The 25,625-nt window shown below is 37.1% G+C and overlaps 1 protein-coding gene across 1 annotated transcript in view; it reads right to left on the minus strand.

Moving 5' to 3' along the window:
* Nucleotides 1-12: 12 nt before the first annotated feature.
* LOC140754583 (hemicentin-1) overlaps nt 13-25,625 on the minus strand; it is a 31,173-nt gene continuing 5,560 nt past the window's right edge. Inside the window, exons 11-45 of the mRNA XM_073089625.1 lie at nt 25,400-25,540; nt 24,472-24,585; nt 21,228-21,497; nt 20,705-20,877; nt 20,132-20,300; nt 19,369-19,614; nt 18,896-18,968; nt 18,600-18,814; nt 18,033-18,189; nt 17,118-17,242; nt 16,398-16,569; nt 15,946-16,040; nt 15,133-15,286; nt 14,432-14,553; nt 13,888-14,031; nt 13,295-13,429; nt 12,734-12,852; nt 11,938-12,168; nt 11,389-11,542; nt 10,527-10,644; nt 10,099-10,309; nt 9,153-9,372; nt 8,368-8,673; nt 7,718-7,899; nt 7,047-7,274; nt 5,603-5,765; nt 5,124-5,240; nt 4,888-4,982; nt 4,361-4,550; nt 3,498-3,616; nt 3,171-3,267; nt 2,731-2,847; nt 1,562-1,690; nt 1,116-1,241; nt 13-528 (exon numbers count right to left, since the gene is read on the minus strand). Of these exons, the coding sequence (XP_072945726.1) occupies nt 416-528; nt 1,116-1,241; nt 1,562-1,690; nt 2,731-2,847; nt 3,171-3,267; nt 3,498-3,616; nt 4,361-4,550; nt 4,888-4,982; nt 5,124-5,240; nt 5,603-5,765; nt 7,047-7,274; nt 7,718-7,899; nt 8,368-8,673; nt 9,153-9,372; nt 10,099-10,309; nt 10,527-10,644; nt 11,389-11,542; nt 11,938-12,168; nt 12,734-12,852; nt 13,295-13,429; nt 13,888-14,031; nt 14,432-14,553; nt 15,133-15,286; nt 15,946-16,040; nt 16,398-16,569; nt 17,118-17,242; nt 18,033-18,189; nt 18,600-18,814; nt 18,896-18,968; nt 19,369-19,614; nt 20,132-20,300; nt 20,705-20,877; nt 21,228-21,497; nt 24,472-24,585; nt 25,400-25,540 (5,540 nt within the window). The 3' untranslated portion in view covers nt 13-415. The remainder of the gene's footprint in view (nt 529-1,115; nt 1,242-1,561; nt 1,691-2,730; nt 2,848-3,170; nt 3,268-3,497; nt 3,617-4,360; nt 4,551-4,887; nt 4,983-5,123; nt 5,241-5,602; nt 5,766-7,046; nt 7,275-7,717; nt 7,900-8,367; nt 8,674-9,152; nt 9,373-10,098; nt 10,310-10,526; nt 10,645-11,388; nt 11,543-11,937; nt 12,169-12,733; nt 12,853-13,294; nt 13,430-13,887; nt 14,032-14,431; nt 14,554-15,132; nt 15,287-15,945; nt 16,041-16,397; nt 16,570-17,117; nt 17,243-18,032; nt 18,190-18,599; nt 18,815-18,895; nt 18,969-19,368; nt 19,615-20,131; nt 20,301-20,704; nt 20,878-21,227; nt 21,498-24,471; nt 24,586-25,399; nt 25,541-25,625) is intronic.

Below are 25,625 nucleotides of genomic sequence, written 5' to 3' on the forward strand. Positions count from 1 at the left end.
ACTATTAGCAATAAAATAATTCGTTTTATTTACATGATATACAATCTTCATGCTACTCGTAGTTTAAATATTCTTTGAAGTCTGGTAGTGACGTAAAAAATAATCATTTAGAAAATAAATAAATGATTTTTCCCACTTTCCCACCTTGGCTTACCATTTACGTATTATGATTCTCAGTTGAAAACAAACAATATAATACAATATTTGTAATGGTTTTACAGGGACTATAGAAGCCTATTTTACAGACGTGGTCAAATTAAGAACTTCGAGATATACATCGTTTTCTTGACATCTATTGAAGGAGTTAGTTTTGAAGAATCATTCTTCTAATACAGTTACTATATCATTTTGTTTTTATCTACCTAAGAGTCAGTTCTCTAATAGGGCAGCCACGTCATTTCATATAATACCAAGGTCAGTGTCTTGTCATCTTCGCGTATCTTGCCGGGTGTTCAAGGGAAGTGCTAAGAAAATCTTCATTCAGGTTTTCCGATGTTACTGATGATATTGGCTTTTGATATAATGATGCTGCAAATAAAAATAAAAAAAATCATTTTTGTAATCAATTTTATACATAATTAAATTATGATAAAAAAGACCGTGTTATATGTCTGACATAGCGGGGAAAAATAAACACTGCACTAACAAGTATAAAATGGACGAGTTAAAAGTTTGATCTAAGTTGGAATATATTATATGCAGCACAAATTTCAAGTAAAAAAATAAAAGTGAGACATTATATAATAGTGTATGAGTACAAAAACACATCCTCAACACAAACCAAACAAGAAAGAGACAATTCCACAAGTAAAGTGACAGAGATGCAAAATTACGTCGCTATTTCCGTATGAATTAAACTGGAAACGTAATGCTAAACACTAGTTGTCTTTTTTATCATATTTTTCCAATAGCTCTGTCCCTTATAGAATATACGTTTATGAAGTAATATGTAAGTAAAATGAAAAGTGGGCATGTGTGTGTCAATGCGCTCGAGGTTGGTTTACTTTTTTGTGTTGTTAAGGGCAGGTAACATATTTATAGTCTTAAATATCATTGGTAATATAGTATAATATAGTTAATATATATAATAGGTACAACATAGTAAATCAACTCACGCGCAACACAGTGGTGTCTATCCGCATGTAGTCGTAAGTGTTGCGGACACGCGCACACGTAGCCGCCCGCCACGTTGACACACGCCACCGCGCACCGCGACACCCCTTGCGAACACTCGTTCACGTCTGCGGACATTAGTTGAAGCAGTGATAGCCTAATGGTTAAGAAACTCGGCCTCTCGAACGACTGGTCCGATGTTCAAATCCCAAGCATGCACCACTGATTTTTCAAAGTTATGTGCGTATTATCGCTTGCTTAAAATGGTGAAGGAAGGCAACGTGAGGAAACCTGCACACATTTGAGATTTATATAAAAAAAGTCTCAAAGGTATGTGAAGTCTACCAATTTGCACTTGGCCAGTGCGCGGACTATGGCCTAATCCTTCTCACTGTGAGAGGAGAGCAGTGCCCAGCAGTGGGACAGTGATGGGTTGCTGGTGACATACCTAAGCAGCGCGTGCCGGGCGCGAGCGCGACGTAGCCGCGCGCGCAGCCGCAGCGGTAGCCGCCCGGCGTGTTGCCGCACAGCTGCGTCGCGTGGCACACGTTGCTGCGAGCCGAGCACTCGTCTATGTCTGTGCACAGAAAATAACAAGATAGCCACCGTAGATAATGTGGTGTGCATTCTGTAAGACGGTCAGTAAGAATAAAGCCTTCAACCATAACGCGCGTCTTTCAGTTATACTTATCAACGATCCGAACATTACAATAAGTATAGATATCTCACCGCCTTGTAATTGAAGGAAACCATTAAATGGCTTAAACGGCTGACAATTCTGTCAGCCATTTAATGGTTGTCATGGTGTAATTTTCGCGGTACAATGACGACATGCGCAATTAAGTGGTGCGAAAACACAAAATCGAAAAAAGGGCGGAGAAATATCGTTTCATTCGTAAATGATCTAAAAACTATTTTTTTTAAGTTTTTTCAAACATGAAAATAGACCACAGTGACAATTTAAATTGTAAAAACTGGTTACATTTTCTTGGTAAGAATGAGTATCTTTACTAATCTATGATAGCCACATAAAAATCTGTCCAAAATCGAGGATATAAAAAAATTTCCAAGGTGACTAAAACTTGGCAGCGAATCTTTTATATCGCATCGTTCGGTATGGGTTTCCCCAAAACTACAACAATGCGAATTATTTAAGTACGTGCTAGTGGCCATGTGTTGGACGTTGTCTACGCACATCACTAAGATCAACGCCCTACACTAATGGCGGAACGCGGACGCCGCTCACACAAAACACTCCGTCTCGAACGCGCGTGTTCTTTGTAATTTCTATACTTTTTTTATATACCACCTAAACAGTCTAAATAGTTGTATTGTACCTACCTAAAAGATGTTTTTAATTCATCTTTAGGAAGCACAGGTTTAAGATGTGTAAAATGTCCAATAATAAAAACCGTCAGGACATCTATTATTAGCATTAAGATATTTAAGTACACAGATGACCCATCTAACAACCAACCACGCTCAACGTCGGTAGACTTTGCGGATTGCTTACAGCTTGCGCAATCAGATTGCACGATCGTACCGATATACACTGCTGATAAAAATCATTACGACAAAATACCCAACGAATTGTCAAAGTTTGAAGGAACATATTACCTTCACATGAGTCATCAATAGGGTTATGCCTGTAGCCTGGGTTGCACGGCCCCTGCTCGCTGTGGTCTATATTCTCCGTTACATTCACGTCGTAAAACGTTTGTTGGGGAGCCACTTCTGTAAAAGTAAATCAGTAATAAGAATACTACAAAGCTATAGAATCTACAATAAATAGTTACAAAAAAGATTCCACAACTTCTGTGCCGATCCTTTTAGTTATTTATTACAAAAACATTACACTATTTTATTGATTGATGAAGTTATCCTGAAAGGTTTTTAACTATATTTGTATAAACGCTCAATCTAAATTATTTTACTAAGGTAGTTCATAAAAATCAAATCAATAATTCCAATAAAATATAAATCACGTTTTTGTAAGCGTCTTTTTTAATATGATAGACATTTTTTTGTTTTGTGTAAAATAGTGTAAAATTATTTACCTGGTTCCAGGTAGAAATCGTCATCTAGGGTAGAATGATGGGACTCTACCACCTCCGGTTGCATTTCGAACGCGACTTCTGGCAAGTAGGGATTTTCCTGAAATAGTGTCTTATACAGGTTACTTATTCCTAGTCAGATTATTGGTTATTTAAATGGAGTAAATATGTTTCATTACTCATCAATCTACTGTTTTCCGAATACCTCTAATGCTTAATCATGACATGATTGATCTGTTACTTTGATTCTGAACTCAGCATTTGTACGAAAGCTTTTGTTTGTTAGAACATAAATTTGTGCCAAGCATTTATTTTATATAACATACTTACAATAACCTGTCTGTTTTCCCGGTTGTACAATATCTCGTTCTTCTCTGTGTTGTCAGAATGCCCGGGACACTTGGGCAGATTTGGGCATTTTCGTATCTGAACATAATAATTAAAAAATTCTAATTTAGACAAGTTATTTACTTAAAAATGTCAAATGGGCAAAATATGTTTTTTTACAAAAAGCACCACTTAAACTATAGTAATTTTTATTATATTACACATGAATTCATTATTAATAAATATTACTTTTATAACGTAAACCAGCGTAACATTTTCCCTAATGCTCCAGCGTAACGATTTCTCTCGTGCCCCAGCGTAACCATTTCCGTAACATCCCAGCATGCCTGATTTTTCTTACACCCTAGCGTAATCGTTTCACATACCTTAACTGTTTCCAAAACCCCAACACTTCTTTTCTACTCATGCCACGGCTATAGAATGCCGCGCCTGCATGCCCGCACCACACGTCGCCGAGCAGCCACCCCAGCCTACGGATCTCAGCCTACTGTTACCTTGCTCCCCCTGCCGTTTCCCTAACGTCCAGTATAAACGTATCACCAACGCTCCAGCGCAACCGTTTTCCTTAATGCTCCAACGTAACCTTTTCCGAAACCTCACTACATATCCCCCTCATAACGCTATATACTTACCTGCACGTTATCCCCATTACAGCGAGCTCCAGGCCGACAACGCCGTGTCCGCGCATGTGTGCCCGCGCCGCACGTCGCCGAGCAGCCGCCCCAGCGGGACCACAGACCCCAGCCTACTGTCCCACCCTCCTTTTCCTGCTATTTCCCTAACGTCCCAGTACAATAGTTACCCCCCACCCCCTCAAAGCCCCGGCGCAGCCGTATCCACCATACCCCAACGTAACTTTACCCATATAAATGTCTCCCTCATGATGCGGCTAGAATATCTAACCTGTACGTTATCTCCATTACAGCGAGCTCCAGGCCGACAACGCCGTGTCCGCGCCTGTGTGCCCGCGCCGCACGTCGCCGAGCAGCCGCCCCAGCGGGACCACGGACCCCAGCCCAGCGACACACCCTCCTCCTCCTGTGATTGAGCAACACGAATTAACATATCAATCAATCTATCCTACTTTTACTTAACAAAGATGGATTTTATTCACCAAAGATTAAAATTAAACAACAGCAGGGTGAAATTGTGAAATGTCTATCTTTGGTAAACAAAGCATTAGATAACAGATTAAAGCATTAACTAAATAACAGGCATTCGAAAATACATTTATGGGACTAGCTATCTATTTCCACGTATATGGGGAAGGAATTTTGTACAACATAAACACATCTTGACTGATATGTATTGGCAAGACAGGACAATATAAGTGCCTGCCTTACTCAGAAAAAACACTAGAAATATTGCATACCTCACACGGCGGCATATGGCACTTTCTTCTATCATTCGCAGGTCCCTTACACGCGGATTCATCTAAAATTATCTTATCCGATTGTGTTGACTTATCTACAAATTAAACACACAATTAGTAAAATAATTAGAATTACTCTAAAGGAAAATTAATGCCATGGAATATTACTTATATAGAGCTCTACAATTTACTTTTTTGATAAAAGCACTTATAAGAAGAATCTTTATGAGTCTTACCAATGGTATTGTTGTCATCATCGATGTAGTGGCAAAACCTGCTTCGAGTCTGATACCCCAGCCCACACGTTACGTTGCAGTAGCCCCACTGGGACCACGTGCTCCACTTGCCGGGCACTGAAAAAAGATTTAGGCCTTAAACTTTGGAAATCTAAGTTGTAAAATCAGTCTGACTGTAACCTCACAACAATAGAGATAGTTGATTCTTCTCTATAGAGATAGAAAAAAATGCTCATGCGCGTAAAAACCACCAATTTTCATCGTACACGCTACACTACATTTTTTGGCGTAGCCTCTCAACCCTATTGCACATAACCTGCAGTATGAAAACTCATATAAAAAAGTATATTTTTTTATCATACAGAAGTAAGAGGCGAACAAGCAATCCACTTGATATTATGTAATAATTTGTAATCAATATGTAGCATGTAGCCCACAGCGCTACCACGCTTCAGCCCAGCACCAGCACCAGCACCCACCTCGCACGACGAGGTCGTACCGGCGGTGCGCGGTGCCGGCCGCGCTCTCCGCCACGCAGATGTACTGCGCGGCGTCACGTGGCCGCGCCGCCCACAGCGCCAACACCCGCCCGCCCAGCACCAGCTGCACGCCGGACGAGCTGCTGCTCAGCTGCTGGATGTCCTGGACAAGGAATGTGAAGGTGGTAGAATCGTGGTTCAACTCCGGCAGTACCAACACCACCTTTTTTTTTTTCTTAACGAGGGGGAAACCTTCTAAAGGTACCCGACGATGTGGGAGCGACGTCGGGTTATGTGGGATTCTTACCGCACTAAAACCCCCCCGGTGGCCGTCCTCAACGCTTGTTGGAGAACTCCGGGATCTCCGACGGAACGCAACCGGTGAAGGTAGTATAGTCTGATTCATAATTAGATGTCCAAAATGTAAACAAAGAAATGTCACTGTCAAAATTAACAAGAAATAAAAACTTTAACAAACCCGACAAAAAACGAAAATTTAACAAATATACACAATTTAACAAACGTGTTATGTAAAAGAGAAAACATTAGAGTTCGATCACAATCACGAAAATTAATAATATCAGTTACGAAACTTAAAAAAGACAGCACAAGAAATGTCTTGGATTTCGGTTGTGTTACCATTATCACATTTTGATTTTCTACCATAAACTTTGTTTTTTATTATTATTACTGTATGGATCGAAATTGAGGTGATATAAATATTACAAAATGTGAATTAATCTTAATTTATTTAGATTATTATTTTATTATTGTTGTATTACTTTTATATCGACAAAAATAAGAAACTACCATTTCTAACATATTTTCTTGATAGGTCAAACACCTTTGTTTACATTTTGGACACCTGATTATGAATCAGACTATAGAATCCTCTGTGGTTCAACTCCGGCGGTACCAACACCACATCTATTCGTGCCTAATAACAGCAGTGTTAAACGCTACTATGTTTTCGACTGGAGAGTGTGGTAAGGGTGACATAATTTCTCAAGGCATTCTATACTTAGTTCTGAGGCGCATCTGTTGTCCACAATGGGAAAGCATTCTGAACTGCATTCTCGTCTGCTACTCTCATATCTTTGTATATAAAATTCTCCTGTCACAATGTTAGTTACCGTACTCCTCCGAAACGGCTTTACCGATTTTCACAAAATTTTATATGCATATTCAATAGGTCTGAGAATCGGCTCCTATATATTTTTCATACCCCTAAGTGATAAGGGTTGTTTACCCTTCACATATTTATATGGCATCACAACGTTTGCTGGGTCAACTAGTTATATTATAAAAAAAAACTACCATTTGTATTAAAAAAACGCAACATTTCCATTTAAAAAAAAAGAAAAAAATTCACGGATACGTACCACTAGCCTAAATGAGTTTAACTAAACAGATTAAAATTTACATAAATAATACGAACTCCTACCTTCAGCCACGTTATCTTAGGTGTGGGATGTCCGTCCACCTCGCACTTGAGCACAACACTACGTAGCAACGGCACCACGTGTCGCTCTAGCGTTTCGTTGCCCACATTGCCGGCGATAGATGGCGCTTTTTCCACCGTAACCTCGAAAACCACTTCGGTAGTTCCCACTTTGTTCGTGATAATGCAGGAGTACTTGCCAGAATCGGATGCTTCCGTTTCATTTATTATCTGCAAATAAATATTGATCCTCATGGTCGATCTGTTGCAACTCCAATCCTTTTCAGGGGCAATTTTAAATGTCTAGCTTAGGTGAGCAAAATTTGGATTCGTTCGATTATTAGTAACGGGCGTTGTGGATACTATCATCGACGTAGGGCGGGTACGCACTGCCTGGGGCGGAAATTTGCTATTCCCTAAATAGGAATGAGTTAACAAAAACTAGATCATTAAGGCTAAGTGCTCTCTGAAACGCGTGTCCTGCATTTCTTGGCGAAAAAAAAACATGCCAAGTGTAAATACTACAAACGATACTCATTATTCTTTAAGATGTAGAGGATATGTCTCGTAACCATGGCCTGCAATGTCATCCAAGAGGACTAAACAAGGACAGGTCCTTACCATATTTCTCTATTTGTATTTATAAAGCTTTGAATCCATTATATAATTCTTACCAGAGTATAATTATCATTGAGCAGCACAACCCTCGGGGTGTGTTCGCTGATCTCTAGATAGGGGTGCTTCACCCACGTGACGTAGGGCGGCGGCTGGCCCAGCGCTGGGCATGTTAGGTTCAACTGAAGCCCTGATCGACCCAATACTTGCCTCACGCTGTCTTTGAGCTGTGGTGGGGCCACTAGAAAAAGGAGTAGAGTTGTATTAATAAACTAAAATAAGTTTTGTAGGAGAGTTAGCTGATGGTTAGAAAAAATATATATGATAAATTAAAATTATATTATATCCAAAAAACAGTCCTGTCTAATTATATTTGCTAACTTAATTTGTGTATTAAAAAACATTTCACACTTGTTAAAATGTACAGGTTACATTAGTGTTGACGGATTTGGCAGGCAATACCATATTCCGCTATTTAGCATTTCCACTATTTCTATGGACTTGCATTTATACAAAGTTGCATTCATACTCTGTAATAAGTGTGTTTTTTTTTGTAAATTAACTATTTCTAATTGCTTACTATTTTATAGAAATGCTATTATTTTTTTACTTAAAAGCCAAACTTACTTAAACTTAAAGTACATAACGTCTAGCAAATCTGTTATAATGATAAGATTACATAGAAAATATCATTATGAAATAAACATACCCAAAACATCCACCAAATAGATGACGCTAGTGTTGCCAACTTTATTTCTCGCGACACATGTATAATTCCCGGACTGTTCGTACTTCGCGTTTCTGGTCACAACGGTCTCCCCATAATCGGTGGTCACCATACTATCGTCGTAGAACCTTAGTGGCGAGTCGTCCTTGAACCAGTACACTTCTGGTAAGGGGTTCCCGTGAGGGTGGCAATGTAAGTAGAAGGGACTCCCGGATATTACTTCGATGTTCACTACGTTGTCTGATGAGTTCACTTTTTGGAATAACGCTTGGGAGATTCTTGGTGGTTCTGGAAAGTTTGATATTTATTAACGAATTATAGTCTGCGCCAAACTGCTAGTCCGCTCTGTATATAAAAATGAGTCGCGTCGTAACAGCAAATTGCGATTATAATAATATCTATATAATATCTATTAGCGGGACTCCCCGGCACCCTCCACTGCCCGCTCTCGCCCACAGGCACATAGCGCAGTTTGGCACGGACCATAACTAATTAATTTATACTAGTGTGTAAAATTTGTCGCTTAAATAGAATTTACCTTATTTTAATTTTTGAGCTAATATTTATGTATTGTCTTGGAAAGGCTTGGTATAATAATATTGAATTTCAACATTCCCGATTTGAAAATCAAAAATAGAACATTGGAACAATCCACTAATTATTTTTATTAAGTTAAGTAAATAAATGTATTCCTTAGTAGTAGTAGTAGTTTTTTCACGTTATTAATTAGGTACTTCTTATAATAAATTATTCCTTATTCCACATACCTAATACTTCAATCTTAACTTTTCTTTCATCCAGTCCGCCTTCATTAGAAGCGATACAAGTGTAAACCCCGGCGTCACTCGTATCCACACTTTTTATCACCAAATCTGCGTATCCGATTCCTTTATCATTAACACTAATAGTGTTACCATGCTTCGTCCATTGTATAGTTGGGATGGGGTTACCATCTGCTTGACAAGCTATTCTAATCTTTGTGCCGAGCTAAAAACAAAAATAAACTTAGAAAATTTATGAGCGAAATATTTTTTATCAGTATCCTTGTTACTGTCCCACTATTGAAAATGAGAAGGAATTATGTCTGAAAATTAAAAGAATTAATTTAATGTTGAGAATTTGACTTTTCTCAGAATGAGAACAGTTTAAGATATAGTTCATTAGCTATAGTATAGCAGTTGTCTATCGACTTTGAGAGCTTTCTAGCCTAATATTTTCCCATCATTCGATTACGTACATATCTTTAACCAAATATACGTATGCGTTCTACGTATGTTAAGTTACGTTACGTATATCACTTTGACAATCAATTTAGTAACGTTTGGAATTGTATCCAAAACACTTAAATAAATTTGTACCAAAAACATAACTGACCTTTACAATACTTCGGCAAAAAATCATAGTGTTCTTACCGTAACTTCCAATCTATCCCCTACAGTCTCCCCTTTTCCCCCTTTGAACCACGTGTCCACGCGGTACACAATATTCACGAGGTACAGCGAGGAGTCCCACTGCGACCGACATTGCTCAGTATATGTACAATCTCAAGGTGTTACCGTAACTTCCAGTTTATCTCCTACAGCCTCCCCCTCTAGTAGGTTGCGAGCAGGTGTAGTCATACAACATAGCGGCACTTACAATATTCACGAGGTACAGCGAGGAGTCCCACTGCGACCGACATTGCTCAGTATATGTACAATCTCAAGGTCTTACCGTAACTTCCAGTCTATCCCCTACAGCCTCCCCCTTTCCACCGTTGAACACCAGCACATCCCGTACGGTAGCGGGACACACGATGTCCACGCGGTACACTATGTGTGTAGTGCCCGCAGTATTGGTAGCGTCGCAGCGGTACAGCCCGCCGCACGGGGCGCGCAGTCTCGACGACACCAGCGATGAGTTTGTTTGCGACCAACATGTGTTGCTGTGTATACGTAAAATATAAAGTACACATAAAAATTACATAGTAAAAGTAGTACAGGTACTAAATAAATTTTACATCAAAAAATATCAAAAACATCTCTATTAAAAGTGCTACATAACGGAGTAAAAGCTACGTTGGCAATAATATAATCATTTAGTCAATGTATAATAATTACCAGAAAAAGTACCGTGCGCTAAAAACACATATATTAACTAACTTGAACGTCCATTTGACTTCAGGTGCAGGAGAACCTTTCGGGTCGCAGTCTAGGGTGGCGTTGCTTCCTTCTTTTAGCTGTACATCGAGAAGATCGAAGTCAGATATGGTGGGCGGAACTGAAAATAACATAGGAGTATTTGTGTTCAATATAATCGGGATGGGAGGTTTGTGTAAGTAGTCACAGTCTTATGACGAAACATTTTTATGTTTTGAGTTTCGGGTATTATCCCGTAGAGTAATTTACTTATATATAGGATTAAATCGACAAAAAAAGTCGTAATAGTTTTTAACAATAACAACAAATCGGCGAAATAAAGAACGTCAGTTTCTTGCATCTTCATAAGCATAACTGAACCCCTGCCAAAACAAACTATTGGCTGGAGCTTCGTCATTCGGCATAAGAAGCTCATTCGTCCGCATCATCCCTCTTCGCAAAAGCCAGAAACAAATTGCCCAAGTTTTAGATACTATTTATTCCATACCCACATCTACACATATACCACACCTATTTCTACCTAATAACAGCAGTGTAAGGCGCTGCTGTGTTTCGGTTTGCAGAATGTGGTAAGGGAGACAGACTTTTCTGAGGCGTTCCAGCTTAGTCCTCAGGGGTAGCGGCGCATCTGTGGCCGACCTCAGTTAGGAATATCTATTCCTATCTCGGGTTGATTACAAATGTCCATGGGCGGCAGTAGCCACTTACCATCAGGTGGACTGCATGCTAGTCTACTCGTCATGCATGCTACTCCAATATTATAAAAAAAACCCTCTGTAGTCGACTACACCACTGCTTTGGACCCTCACCTTTAAAAAGGCTAAAGGTATTTAGATATAGATAGCTATAGAACAAAGTTTCTCACCTAAAACATCCACGGTGAACTGTCTGACAGCGGCGCCGTGTTCGTTGCTCGCCACACACTTGTACGTGCCCGTGTGACGCACTTGCACGTTCAATAGCTTTAGAACCTCTCTGTCTTCACCCAGTAACAACTTCGAGTTCAAGTACCACTTCACCTGTGGATCCATGATTATTTCATTTAATAGAATTTCTTTTAGTGTGATATAATTTGATTAAAAAAATAACTATTCAGTAACGGATTAGAATTGTCTTTGATGGTAGGGTTTAAAAAAATATTACAGATAAAAATACCCCTTAAAACTTAAAAATAATTAAATAATAATTCTGCTACACATAATACTATAGTTTGTATATTTTATAATGAATGGAATTTGCAGGAATTATATACATTTATTAAAAAATATTAATAATTGTAACATACTTCATTTAGTAACAAATAAACATTTTCACGAAATTCCAGAGATACATTTTGATATTTACAGTATTGTAATCAAACCATGGTTCATAACAATACGATATAATTAATCCAAAAATAACCCGCAATACTAACCTTAGCCCGCGGTTTTGCATCCACTTTACAATCGAAATACCAATCATCGCCCTTCACAACTTCGACATCTTCTAGAACGTTCTCGAGGAAGCTGGGAGCCCATTGTACGATGACGTTGACGCTCGCATATGCTGACGCTACGGCGTTGGACACTACGCATGCATATGTTGACGCATTGTGACGCGAAACGTTCGGGAATGTGAGTGTCCCGTTTGATATTAACACTGCGTCCTGAAAAAAAATCAAGTGTCTATCTATTACGATTCCAGAGATAGAGCTTTGCTGATGGACAGACAGCATAGTCTTAGTAATAGGGTTCCGTTTTTACCCTTTGGGTACGGAACCATAAAAAGAAGGGAAATTAAAAAATGTCATATCATATCGTTAGCATATAATAGTCACATCCTTGCTATAGATTTTAAATAGAATTGCGGAAAACGTTTAAGGGACAAAATTTTAGAAATGGGCATCACTATCAGTGTCATCCTAATTTTGCTACCAAAATTATTCGTTCTGATATTATCATTAACCCATACACTCGAGTGTGGTCAGCACTGCCTTTAAAGTAGGCCCATTTTGAAGGTCTTGCAATGAATATAAACTTCCATAAATAGCAGTATTTAATTTTGCCTAAACGGGTATTCCATATGTCTATTCAACTTTTAGTAGGATTCCTATACTGGCACCAAAATACAGTTCTTTAACGGTAAGGGAGACAAAAAGACTTTTCACTTAATGAGACGTCTTTCATACAAAACTCTAATAGATAAGGTTAATCTATGAAAGCACATCGAACCTTATACCATTTGACTGTTCTGTCGGTGTTAGGGTGCACTGGACACTCCACGGATGTCGGCTTGCCCTCCACTACTGTCACACTAGACTGAGACTCATCTCCTTGCATGGTGAAGAACGCTGGAATATTGAGAGTAAGTTAAGATCACTAACGTAGCGATGGTTTGTTCATATGCAACTACACGTCGTTCACCAAAAGGTTTTTTTTAAATGGAAGTAGCAGACAAGCATGCAGTCCACCTGATGGTAAGTGGCTAGTACCGTCCATGGACATCTGTTATCAACTCAATATCAGGTAGGAATATGATTATATTCCTTTCTGAGATCCGCCACAGATGCGCCGCCTGCGGACTAAGCTGGAACGCCTCGGTAAAGTACGTTTTCGTTACCACACCCTTCAAATCAGAACACAAAAGCGCTTAACACTGCTGTTATGAGGCAGAAATAGGTTTGGTAGTGGTGCCGCCGGAGTCGAAACACAAAGGGTTCTACCACCTTTAAGTTAGGTTACTAAGCTCTAATATTAAATCTTGCCTGAAACACGTACATACTGTATACTCACAATATATCTCAACCGTGACAGTTTTGTTCACACTCCCCGCTGTATTCATAGCGATACAAGTGTATTCGCCGCTTAGATCTTCTGACGGGTTCTTTATCGTCAGCGTACCGTCCATGTCGATATGGTAACGAAAATCTAAAATAAATAAAATAATACACAAAATCATACTAATCTTAATAACATAAAATTTTCAATTTTGATACTACTGGTACATAGATGTAAGTTTTCCATTATTAATGTTTTTATTGGAGTATAAAATGTGCATTGAGTCCGACAAACTTTTAGTGTTAACTGGTATTCATAGATACTTGCAAATCGAATCTAAATTAGAGTTGATAATGAATGCAGAGTCAGTTAGAACGCTTTGTAAAACTATGCTTTATTTACCAAACATTTCAATTTACAGATTTACAATTTACAAAAATTTACAGAATTTTAGTCTTGGTGTCTACGCTTTACAATAACCAATCTTCAATTCAATGATTTTTACATATATTATTTACCAAGAACATATTTAGTAACAATATTTTAAAACGGTAGGTACATTGTAATTTTATATTGAAATTAATCATATCGCCAATAATTTTAGTTACCTGAATCAAGGAATTGGTCATCCTTAGACCAGACCACATAAGGTCTGGGCGTGCCCCTCGCTGTGCAGGGGATGACCAGTACACTGTCCAAGTTAGTGGCTACGTATGACCCTGTGTAGTTATCGCCTAATATTGTTGGTGGTTCTGAAAAAGACATAATTTAAAAATACCGGGTGAGTACTTCAAGTGTGCGCGGATGGAAACTGAACTCTGAAATCTAAAACTATAAAGATAAGCAAAAATTACGAGAGGAGGTACGATATTAATCTTCATTAAAACTACATAATTTACAGATTTAAATAAAACTGCTTACGAAGTACGGGTAGGTAGATTATTTAAGCTTGAAGAAACGACCGAGACTGGAGAATTTCAAACGAAGTTTTTTTAAAAGCCTTCTATTATTTCACCATCGAATAGTGTAAGTTATAAAGAAACACACACAGGGTAAGTTAAAAAGAACAAACTAAAAAAATAAAAGACAAAAAAGAAAAGGTTTGAGTATTTTAAAAAATATTTATATATTATGTTATTATGTAAAACCTACCATCGATTCGTAACAACGTGTATTTTTTGTCCACTCCCACTGAATTTTCCGCAACACAAGCGTACACGCCAGCATGTTCCAAACTGGCATTCTGTATAAATAAGTTACCCACTTGGTTGAATCTGAAAAAAGAAATAGTACTTCATTAAAATCATCATCAACAACCCATTACTGTCCCGCTGCTGGGCACGGGTCTCCTCTCATAATAAGAAGGATTAAGCCATAGTCCACCAAGTGCGTATTGGTAACAATAAAAATAAACAACCAACAAATAAAATGGTGGACAATAGTACTTAATTAAGTAAAAAGTCAACTTAAGTATATTGTAAGACAGATAACATTTGGCAAAAAGCAATGATATTTTAGTGGTTAGAAACTCAATCTACCACTCGGGAGGTCCGAGGTACTAATCCCGATTACAAGCCTTTTTTACAAAATTATGTGCGCATTACAAACTAAACCTAAACACTTAGAGAGTTCTATAAACATTCTCAAGGACGTATGAAGTCCAATTCGCACTTGACCAGCGCGGTGACATATGATCTTATTCTTTTACTCAGAGGAAATCCGTGCTCAGGAGTATAACATAATTCGGAATATTTTATGTTAGGACCTGACATCCAAATTGTAATTGTAAACACTTTTCCCATCACAATTTTAGCAAAGTTACTTAATTAGTTCAACAGGATAGTTGTACCTACTGTATAGTCGAAGAGTTTTCCTTTAAAAGCTCCCCTTGAAATTCCCACATAATAACTGGTATCGGGAAACCCACAGCATCGCACGAAAGAGTCAAATTGGATCCAATTACCACATTTCTCTTCACTTGCATTGGTTTAGAAATACGGGGAGGTACTGAAAATATCTGCACTATTAGTACACTCTGCTATATCTTCTTTTTTTTATTTTTAACTTAAACTACGAATGAAATAACTAAGTATTACATAAATAAATTAATATTAATGAAAGTTTTTAAATACGAGCTTTTATTTGGATAAAATGAAATTAATGTTTTAATGCATTGCATGTTAAAAAGTTAAAATTTGATAATACATAAGTATTTACATAATATAAATAAACTTTTAATCAGAACAGCGCCCTCACCCCCACTCTGTCCTCTCCCACTCTAGTTCTTAGTCATCTTTATCTTTAAAGATTAAGTGATGGACAAATGGGCCTTTATTCATTAAATTTGGTGGAACGCACAGACATGGTGGGCGACACGTAGTGTGACAGACTGAATTGTCATATCATTTATATATGCATGGAAATGTAAACTTTCACCTTAATCAGATACTGGGCTGGGACGTGAGTCAATATAAACTTGTTGGAATATCTTGGGAACAGTCAAATTTACATACATGGCAAGTTAAATAAAAGCTTGTAATAATAAAAATAAATATATAGATGGACTTAATTTAAGCCAATCATGTCATTCTCGGCGTAATTAATACGCAGTCTGTGTGACTACTAACTCAGTACAACATATTATAATTATAAAGAGTGGTGCTTACCCCAAACAAAGACATTATACTGTAAGGATGTATTTCCATACTGGTTGCTTGCAATGCACGTAAAATTACCGAAATCTGTCAAGTTCGCTACAAACCTGTAATTATTTTACATACATATAAGATTTCGGCCATTTTGGTGTTGCAAAATGTATTTAAAAATATGCTGATGGTATTACAAAATGATAAAAATATAAAACCCAAATAAATGAATATACGTGAACAATATGTAAATAAAATTCAAAACTATTTATGCTTTATAATATTAGTTTAGCGAGGAGTTCTGACTTAGTCCCCAGGGAACAGGTCTCGGTTAGGACCTAAACCTGAGATTAATTACAGATGACCGTGAGCAGCATTATCCATTAACCATAAGCTAACTGTTTAAATATATAAACATCACATTTCAAAATTATTTAAATCAAACCAAATATCACCATACATTCGACACATACCTCAATCCATACTCATCAAAATATTTCTTGTTCGATACATGTGGCTTAGAGTTCTGAAGCCACGTTACACTGGGCGCGGGCGTACCGGCCGCTATGCAGGGTAACTCCACCAGCTGCCCTTCTAGCACGTGGACCTCGGGTTCGATGCCCGGCGAGGCTATTTCAGGGAGCGCTGAAATAAGTATGAGTTTTAATACTTTATACAAATTATTCTTCTTATTTTATTAATTTCAAAAATACATGTAATATCTTAAAATAAAGCCGTGTTATATGTGAGTTATAAAGTATTGCCTTAACCTGTCTAATTAAGTATAGTAAATTAAAATTAATGAAATTAAAATAAGCGTGTGGCTGCCCCGAAGCACGACTGATTTTTTCTTCTAAAAAGTATACACATATCGATACCTTAATTCGCAAATCAGCCAACTCCAGTTTTTGTCAAAATGTTTTTTTTTATTTATTTTGATTTCATTCAACGCCATTTACTATCAAAATAAATAAAAAAAACATATTGACAAAAAGTAGAGTTGCTGATTTGCCAATTTAGATATCGATATATGATTTAATGTGTAAAGTGAGCAAGGTAAATTACTAATAAAACATAATACTTTTGAGCTAACGCTTGCACTAATTTCGTCCCTCATAATTTCCATATAAGGACCTCATATGAAAATCGATTCTTAAGTTTTAATCTCCAATAGAAATTAAGTAATTACTTACAATACACGACCACAGTGAAGTTCCGTTTCTCTGCTCCAAGAGCATTGGACACCTTGCACGTATACACGCCGCTGTCGTACTCACTCACTGACTCGAACACCAACTCATTGTTGTCTGTCAAATGCCTGTAAAGTTTAACATCAGTCTTTAGAAGTCCCAGTGAAACTTGGGCCTTCCCTAGATTTTTTATTCATCATCATCATCATCATCAACCCATTACTGTCCCACTGCTGGGCACGGGTCTCTCAGAATGAGAAGGATTAGGCCATAGTCCACCGCGCTGGCCGAGTGCGTATTAGTAGACTTCACATACCTTTTAAGTTTTTTTTTTTTTATAAAACTCTCAGTTATGCATGTTTCCTCACGATGTTTTCCTTCACCGTTTAAGCAAGTGATAATTAATTTCTAATACGCACATAAATTTGAAAATCAGAGGTGCGTGCCTGGGATTTGAACCTCGGACCCCTCGATCGAGAGGCCGCGTTTCTTAACCACTAGGCTATCACTGCAATATATATCAATGCAATAGATTTTTTATTATAATATAGAAATAGCAAATAAGAAGTCCAAATAAATTAGTCATTAGATATTGTCACCCACACCCAAATTGGGTCACAATACTAATTGTTAACCGTATATAGTTAAAGAGTTCTACTGTAGCTGGCTGACTGAGCTGCTGATTAAGTTGATTTGCATAACTATGTCTCCCTTACCACACGCTGTAAGCCAGAACACAGCAGGCTTAGCATTACATACTGTTCTAAGGCAATAACAGCATTCCATCCAACGTTATCACGTGACTATTTTTAGCGAAAGGCTGCGTCAATCGGCGACCGTCTCACATACACTGAGTAGGAATGAATTGTACCGATTTTACTACACAATATAAGCTTTTACCTTACGATTATTACTTACACGTTATTTGAAAAGCTGACAGGCATGTCGAATTTAGTCCACGTGACGATAGGGGGCGGCAGACCATTCGCCCGGCAGCTAAAGACCCTCTTATCACCGGCTTCTACTACTATCGGACCTTCTAAATGAGACTCTTTAGAGGAGAGCTGTGGTGGAACTGAAAATATATTTGTGGGAAATAATGGTGTATTTTATGTAGATTTTTGTGAATATTTTTCTAAATTAATACTGAAAAACATAGACCAAATTTCAAATACAGTATAATTTATACAAATATAATAATGAACAAGATATGCGCGAAAAACATAACCCTTCCTTGGCAATCGGGTAAAAATTACAAAAAGAGAAAAAGCTCTTTCGATTTATAAATTTTCGTGCATTCTCGTCGCACCATGGATGCAGTCCGGTATATCTTCTATTTTACTATCGACAAATAGTTACAAAAATAACGTTCTACGAAGCTGAAATCATTGGATTACCTCATAATAAAACTCGATTTGTAATTTATAGTCATCGCATTCGTATCTAAGAATTATATAAGCTTTACAAAGATGTTTCTATACTCACAATGCACCACCAACGCCACATCATACACATCTTGTCCTATCGCATTCTTCGCGACACAGCGATAGGTCCCCGCGTGATCGACGTCCACATTACCCACTTCTATTTCGTACCGATCGTCATGTATAACCACATTTCTGGGCAATTTCGAAAAATTCTTAGCTAAATCACTCTTAAACTCCCAATTCACTGTCGGTTCTGGATTACCCTTTATAACTCTGAAAATAAACATACATTGTCATGATATAAGTTCGTCACGAATTAATTTGTAATAATATCAATTTGATACAAAATCTCACCTACATGTCAATATCGCTGATTCTCCTTTCTTGGCTTTCTTCTTTATCGGCTCTTTCGATACGAGTGGACTTTCTAAAATATAATAATACTTTAACAAATTACGAAAGTAATTATTGTTTTGTTTTCAATACTACTTTATCCGCGAAGGAACATGTCGTGAGAGACGTTACAAAAAAAATCTGAAAGTTTTATAAACAAAAGTTTTTAAAGGTGTAAGTATAAAGTGTATATAAAGTGCGATCCGCACATGACCAGCTCAGTAGACCAAGGTGTCCAAATATAGACAGTAATATTCTGACAGTGGGACATTAATAAATGAACGACCATAATTTTTATCCCATCAATTAAATTCAATAAAGTACGTAATGTTTATTTTTCTTTCTCTTTCTCTCCCTCACTCTCATTTTTCTGCCTTCTCTTACTTTCCAATTTATATCTGTTACTTTCTTTCTAAATTATGAACGATACTCACCCAAACCATGAACACTGATAGTCCCATTAACCTCCAATCTCTCATAACCATTATCAGCTATACAGGTGTACAGCCCGAGGTTATGGAAGTCCACCTTCAGCACACACATGGTGGTATCCTCAGCTACTTCGGTGTTGCCGTCAATATGGAGAGTGGTGCCGTTGTGGAGCCAGGTGGTGATTGCCGGGGGGTAAGCGTCCACGCGGCAGTGCAGCTCCAGTTGGGAGTATAGTTCCACTGACTGGTCTGAAGACAACAATATATTAATAACTTTGTGGCAATAATACCTCAGCCCTTTGAGAGGTGACTGCGAAATCAGTAATATAATTTCTGGTATTTGTTTTTTTTTTGTAATATGGAAGTATGAAATTGGCTCCTGCCGCCCATGGACATCTTTTTTTTATTATATAGGAGTAGCAGACGAGCATGCAGTCCACCTGATGGTAAGTGGCTACTGCCGCCAATGGATCCCCAATGATCAACCCCAGATTAGATTACATATTCCTACCTGAGGTCGGCCATAGATGCGCCGCTACCCCTGAGGACTAAGCTGGCATGCCTCGGATAAAAATATCTTCCTTACCACACCCTTCAAACCACAAACAGCCGTGCTAACATTGCTGTGATTAGGTTCAGGCGCAGAAGGTTCTACCACCTCCTTGGGAAAATCACTTAACATTTTGATACAATTAGCATGATTAGTTTAGAAATTTGTGAACTTACAGAGTAAAAAATCAATTTTATGTATATTTTAAATACTTACCAGTAAACCCTTCAAGCAAGACCATTTTCCGTCTAACATCAACAGTGACGCTGTCCTGGTCGATGCCCTCAGAGTTTTCGCCGAAGCAGAAGTATGTGCCGTTCACTTGTTCCTTCGTACTGTCGAGAGTAAGGACGCTTTTGTATGTGTTCTCTTCTAAGACCGTCACCTTAACACATAGAAACAGTAAATTTATAAAATGAAGAAATAAAATCAGTTAATGAAATAGTAATAAAAATATAAATAAAGAAAGAAGAGTTGCCAAATGAGAAGATATAGAAGAAAGAATAGAGCAGGTAAAAAAATTGATTCATTTGTTCACTTTTAGTGTATGTGTGTGTGTGTGTCTTTCACGCATGCATTCACACGCATGATACGCACGTACCGGGTTCGATTTCCAGCCAGACAGTTGTCTGAGTAATTAACGTAGATTTCTGTCCTGGGTCTGGGTGTATTTGGAAAGCGTTTTATATACATATAGCGAAAATCTCAATGCTATATATGTAGTCATTAGGACTATATTTAGATAACCACATCTTAAGCATATAAATGAATTCATTACGTAAAACTTACAGTATGATTAAGAAACGCCTCAGTTTCCCGGTGCCATAGGATGCGTGGCGCTGGCTTGGCGACCACAATACATGATACTTGATGTACGGTGCCGTTCAGTATTGTGATGTTCTTGTCGCCTTCTAACTTCACGCGAGGTTTCATTAAAACTGTTAGTTGAAGGGAGTCCGTTGCTAAAACATTTAGAAAGCTATTATTCTAAACCTTATATTCAAAATAAAAGTAATATACGATATACAATCGATAAAGTTGATATCAAGATTACAACCCTACAACTTATGGAAGCCTGATAGTTTAACATGCCCTTTAAATCACAAAGGCGCGAATAAAATTTAACCACCAGTGGTCACCCATCCTATTACAAGCTGTGTCCGATGTTACCTAGATTTGTACACTAGGTGTGATCTAAATAATCCACATTGCGCTAAATAAACAGGCAAATTTGTAAAGGATTTTTGCACATAGCTACATAATTTTTTAATTCCAGATCACAGACAGGCGTCCATTATATTTACATACATACCTCTATAAGAATTCCTCGACGCAACACACGTCCAAGTCCCATCCCTCGTCACGTTCTTAACATCCAATATATCATTACGTGTGCCATTAACTTTGCTCTCCTGTAGTGTGACGTCATCGGGCCCGAGCCACGTGACCGTGTCCGCGTGTTCCACGTGACACACGAACTGTGCGTCCGTGTGGATGGGTTTGGTTAGTGCGTGTGGTCCGAGGATTTGTACTATTGGGTGTGTTTGGATGGTTATGTATGTGGATTGTATTGTTTGACCCCCTAGAATCAATCACGGATATTATTCACGATTTGAATATTTTGAAGGGCAAGTGATCTTAATACAACTTGCATTACTACTTTAAATATTTTGATGTGAAACATCTATAGCCGCACGTAAAAAAGATTTCTGGCGTGGCGACGATTACCTTTAACTACATAGACAAATGTTCTATAAGGGACAGAGCTATTAGAACAATGTGATAAAAAAAGACAACTAGTGTTTGACCTTGCGTTTCAAGTGTACGCAAACGTAAATATTGACCATGGAATATAGTGACCAATGATTACTTCAGTCAAAACGGGACATCGATTTTTTTATGTCAAATACTTTTTACTTGAAAAAATATAGTTAGAAATAATAAAAAACACGCTTTTATGATAAAATTAACTAAAAAGTAGAAAATAATTTTCAATCTAGGAATCATTTAAGGAAAAGTAAATAGTATAATTGTGCAAAAAATGTGGGGCGCTTTATGAAAACTGATAAATGGAGCACCCCATGTTTTTTTCACAATTATAATATTTACTGTTACTTAATTGACAATTGCAACGGTTCATTTCGGAGACAACGGCACGAAGCATCGAAAAAAGGGACTGTCCCGTTAAAAACGGGACGTATGGACGTATATTTCTCATTGATACTCATGCTTGTCAAAGACAATGAAATAATGGAACAGAAGGTAAAAAATGTCCAGAACTGTCGATAATAGTTTTAGTACATCGTTTACGTAGAAATGTTATAGTACAGTTTAACTAAATAAATGATTATTATATAAATATATAATTTGATGAAAGAATGTATCTATACAGATGTATCGACTGGTTTAAAATATACGATTTAAAAATTGTTTATATTTATTATCGTATATTAGTAAAGATTACTCACTCCTAACAAGAAAATGTACCCAGTTTTGAGAATTGAAATAGTTGCGTAAAAAAGTTTTGCCACGTCTCCGTGCTAAAATGTCCCTAAAATATTTGAAATAATTATTTATCTATTATGTAAATTACGCAGTATTAGTTATTTATTTGTAAATTTTCTCTAAAAATGTTTTTATTTGTCAAGAATTCAAAAAAAACTTACTAATAAGCCGTTTGTGGCTTCATTCAATTTCAAGGCGGCGAAGTATCTTTACTAATTTATGTTTATTATTTTCAGTTTTATTTTACACACGACCATTAATTGCAAAGTTGTGTACATTTTATAAATGTACTAGCTGACCCAGCAAACATTGTGTTGCCATATAAATAAAAAAAATGTTAAGGGTGAACAACCCTTATCACTTAAGAGATATGAAAAATAGATAGATAGTAGCCAATTCTCAAACTTACTGAATATGCATATAAATTTTGATGAAAATCAGTAAGAGCGTTTCGCAGGAGTACAGTAACTAACATCGTGACATGCGAATTTTATATAATCTTATCGTGGTCTTTTTGAGGATTAATTTCTGGCTATACAAAGATTGTTTATTAAATTATGTTTAGGTTAATTTATTCAATTAAAGAAATTTCAAAATACCGTATACTATCCTATATAAATTTTATGGTAATATTTTTTATTATTTACCACAGATATCGAAGAAAATTTAGAGATTAGGATACAGAATTTCCCATATATCGATTTTATTTTATTAAAATAAACTATAAAAAGTTATATTTTGACTAAAACACACTAATATAAAAATTAAGCAGTGGGATCTTAAACTATAACATACACGTATGAACATCGTGAGCTTCAATAAAATGTCACTTCTGTTCTGTTGATCTATGGTCATAGATCAATGAAAATTTTTTCATTGATCTATGACAGTTCAATTCAATCAATGAAAGTTTTTGTCAATGAAAGTGATAAAGACGCAAAATGCATGACCATGCAAAGACAAAAACATACTTTGTCTCTTTCTGGTTACTCATGTAATCATGGCGGATCGAACACGAAAAATAAACAAAATTTAATAATTTCTCTTCATTTACGTGTGATAGGTGATTCCATGAATCTTGTTTCTTTTTCGAGCATAATTTTTGCATTTATGCATTGCACAAGAAGGCATTTTGAGGCTTAAAATTCAAAATAATGACGTTTAACGTGTTCAGTGACATTCGTGTGTATTACTACGCCGCGCGAGAGCGACTGGAGTCGTTTTAACTCGTTTTACACCACTTGACGTATTTTGTATGTTTTAAGTATTGCCCGCTTATTTTTCTGATAATAAAATGTCTGACCGTGATAATTTAGAGAGTGAAAGTGATCAGCCTTCTGCAAAGAAAGCAAAATCACACTATGACACACCATCAAGTCATCAGTAAGTTAATTATTTTTTTATAATTAAAGTATGCATTTATCTGTGCATTAAGCACGCGTATATTTGGTGTGTTTTGAGCGCCAGCAAATGTAAAATCTACTATCTTGGTAGATTAAAATTCACATAAAAATCATTGCATGCAATGTTTTTAAATTATTAATTAATTTTAATGTCATTCTTCTCAGAGAATAAATTTATTAAGACTGACAGAATTGTATTTCAAAATCAGCTGATGGCGTGCAGCGCACGAAAGTTTTTTCTTATTTGTTATAAATATGAACATTAAATAATTAATATGTTTTTTTCTGCATATTACCTACTTTTACAAAATAATGTCGATGTTTCACATCTGCCAGGCGTCCCGTGACGGCTCACATTTTTTTTTAGAACTAGGTATATTATTAATTAAATCTTGCACGTTTTATTAAAATACTTCCGGTTAATAAATTATACTGAAATACTTTTATATTGAGCTGATCTGATAATGAACTGGAATGCTGGCCATAGTAACACAAAATAAACAATGGATCATGTTTATTTTGTGTTACTATGGCCATTATGTTTGGACTTGTTAAATTCATCCAGATAAGCACCTTACTACTCATCTTACTACATGGGAAAAATAAAAATTGGTTTAATAAATTATTTATTATAGTTCAGAGTCAGACCTCTATTAGCAGCTATACAAGAATATTTCCCACCATCCGTTTCGCTCACATGTAGTATTGTCTTATTGAAATTATAAAAACCGTTTGCGCTTGGCTGCAGTTTAAATTGTGTCACTGAAACAAAGTTATTAACGTACATAAAATATTTAAATAATACATTGAGAGTATGAACGTAAGTACGTGTTTCATATATTGACACTCTAATTTTAGCATGAAGCAGTTCAGTTTTGGTGGAAGGATGTGGATGGTGACTTACATATGAGACGATAGTTGGCACGAATGGCAACACATTTGTGAATGGCTTCAGGAAGAACCTCTGTTCTATATAGAGTTGGTTACAGATGGCATTGGGCGACAGTGGAGCCCGCGTTAAACCGCTAGTCCGCTCTGAATATAGAAATGAATCGCATCGCCATAGCAAATTGTATGAGTACACCTGCTCGCAACAACTTCAGAGCGGGCTAGAAGTTTGGCGCGGACTATACTTGAATCAATATTTTTATTATAAATAATAATACCAATTAATAACGCTCTGTACACACATAGCCTCAAAGTAGGACTTTTCCTGTCATGTATATACTCAAAGATGAATATATAACATAAATCCCAAACCCCAAAATAAAATCTCAATTCATCATTTAGATATTAGATATCTGTCTGGCCGGGGATCGAACCCGATACCCACAGCGTGTTCGACCGGTATAATAATCTGTGGCGACCTCCCGCTACTCGTCAAGAGATGGCGCCACGAGTATTCTGAATCACGCTATCGAAGTTTTCTAAATATCTGGCATATATACAAGTTCCGAACTGAGACTGTCGGAGCGCGGCCGCTCCCCGGGCATGATCACCTAGCCCGGCGGGAGATCTCCCTTTGCCAAAAATCTATAAAACATTACTTACACATACACACATACACATTACTTACAATTCTGTCGTTCAATGCTGCTGAATATAATTCGTGGTTTAATCAGCGATGTTTCGCTGTACACCGAACACGAGATGGTCAATGATTCGTCTATAGCAAGCGTTTTGTTCACGGGCGCTATTGTCACTTCTGGGGGGTCCACTGGAATTATATAAAACATTACAATACACTACTTAAGCTTAATAATCAATTTTTGCCTGCCAAAGTTCGAAATTTGGCAAAGGAA

The sequence above is a fragment of the Epargyreus clarus genome, unplaced genomic scaffold, assembly GCF_041222505.1.
Source record: "Epargyreus clarus isolate Ecla_fem2 unplaced genomic scaffold, WU_Ecla_fem_2.2 ptg000029l, whole genome shotgun sequence".
NCBI lineage: Eukaryota > Metazoa > Arthropoda > Insecta > Lepidoptera > Hesperiidae > Epargyreus > Epargyreus clarus.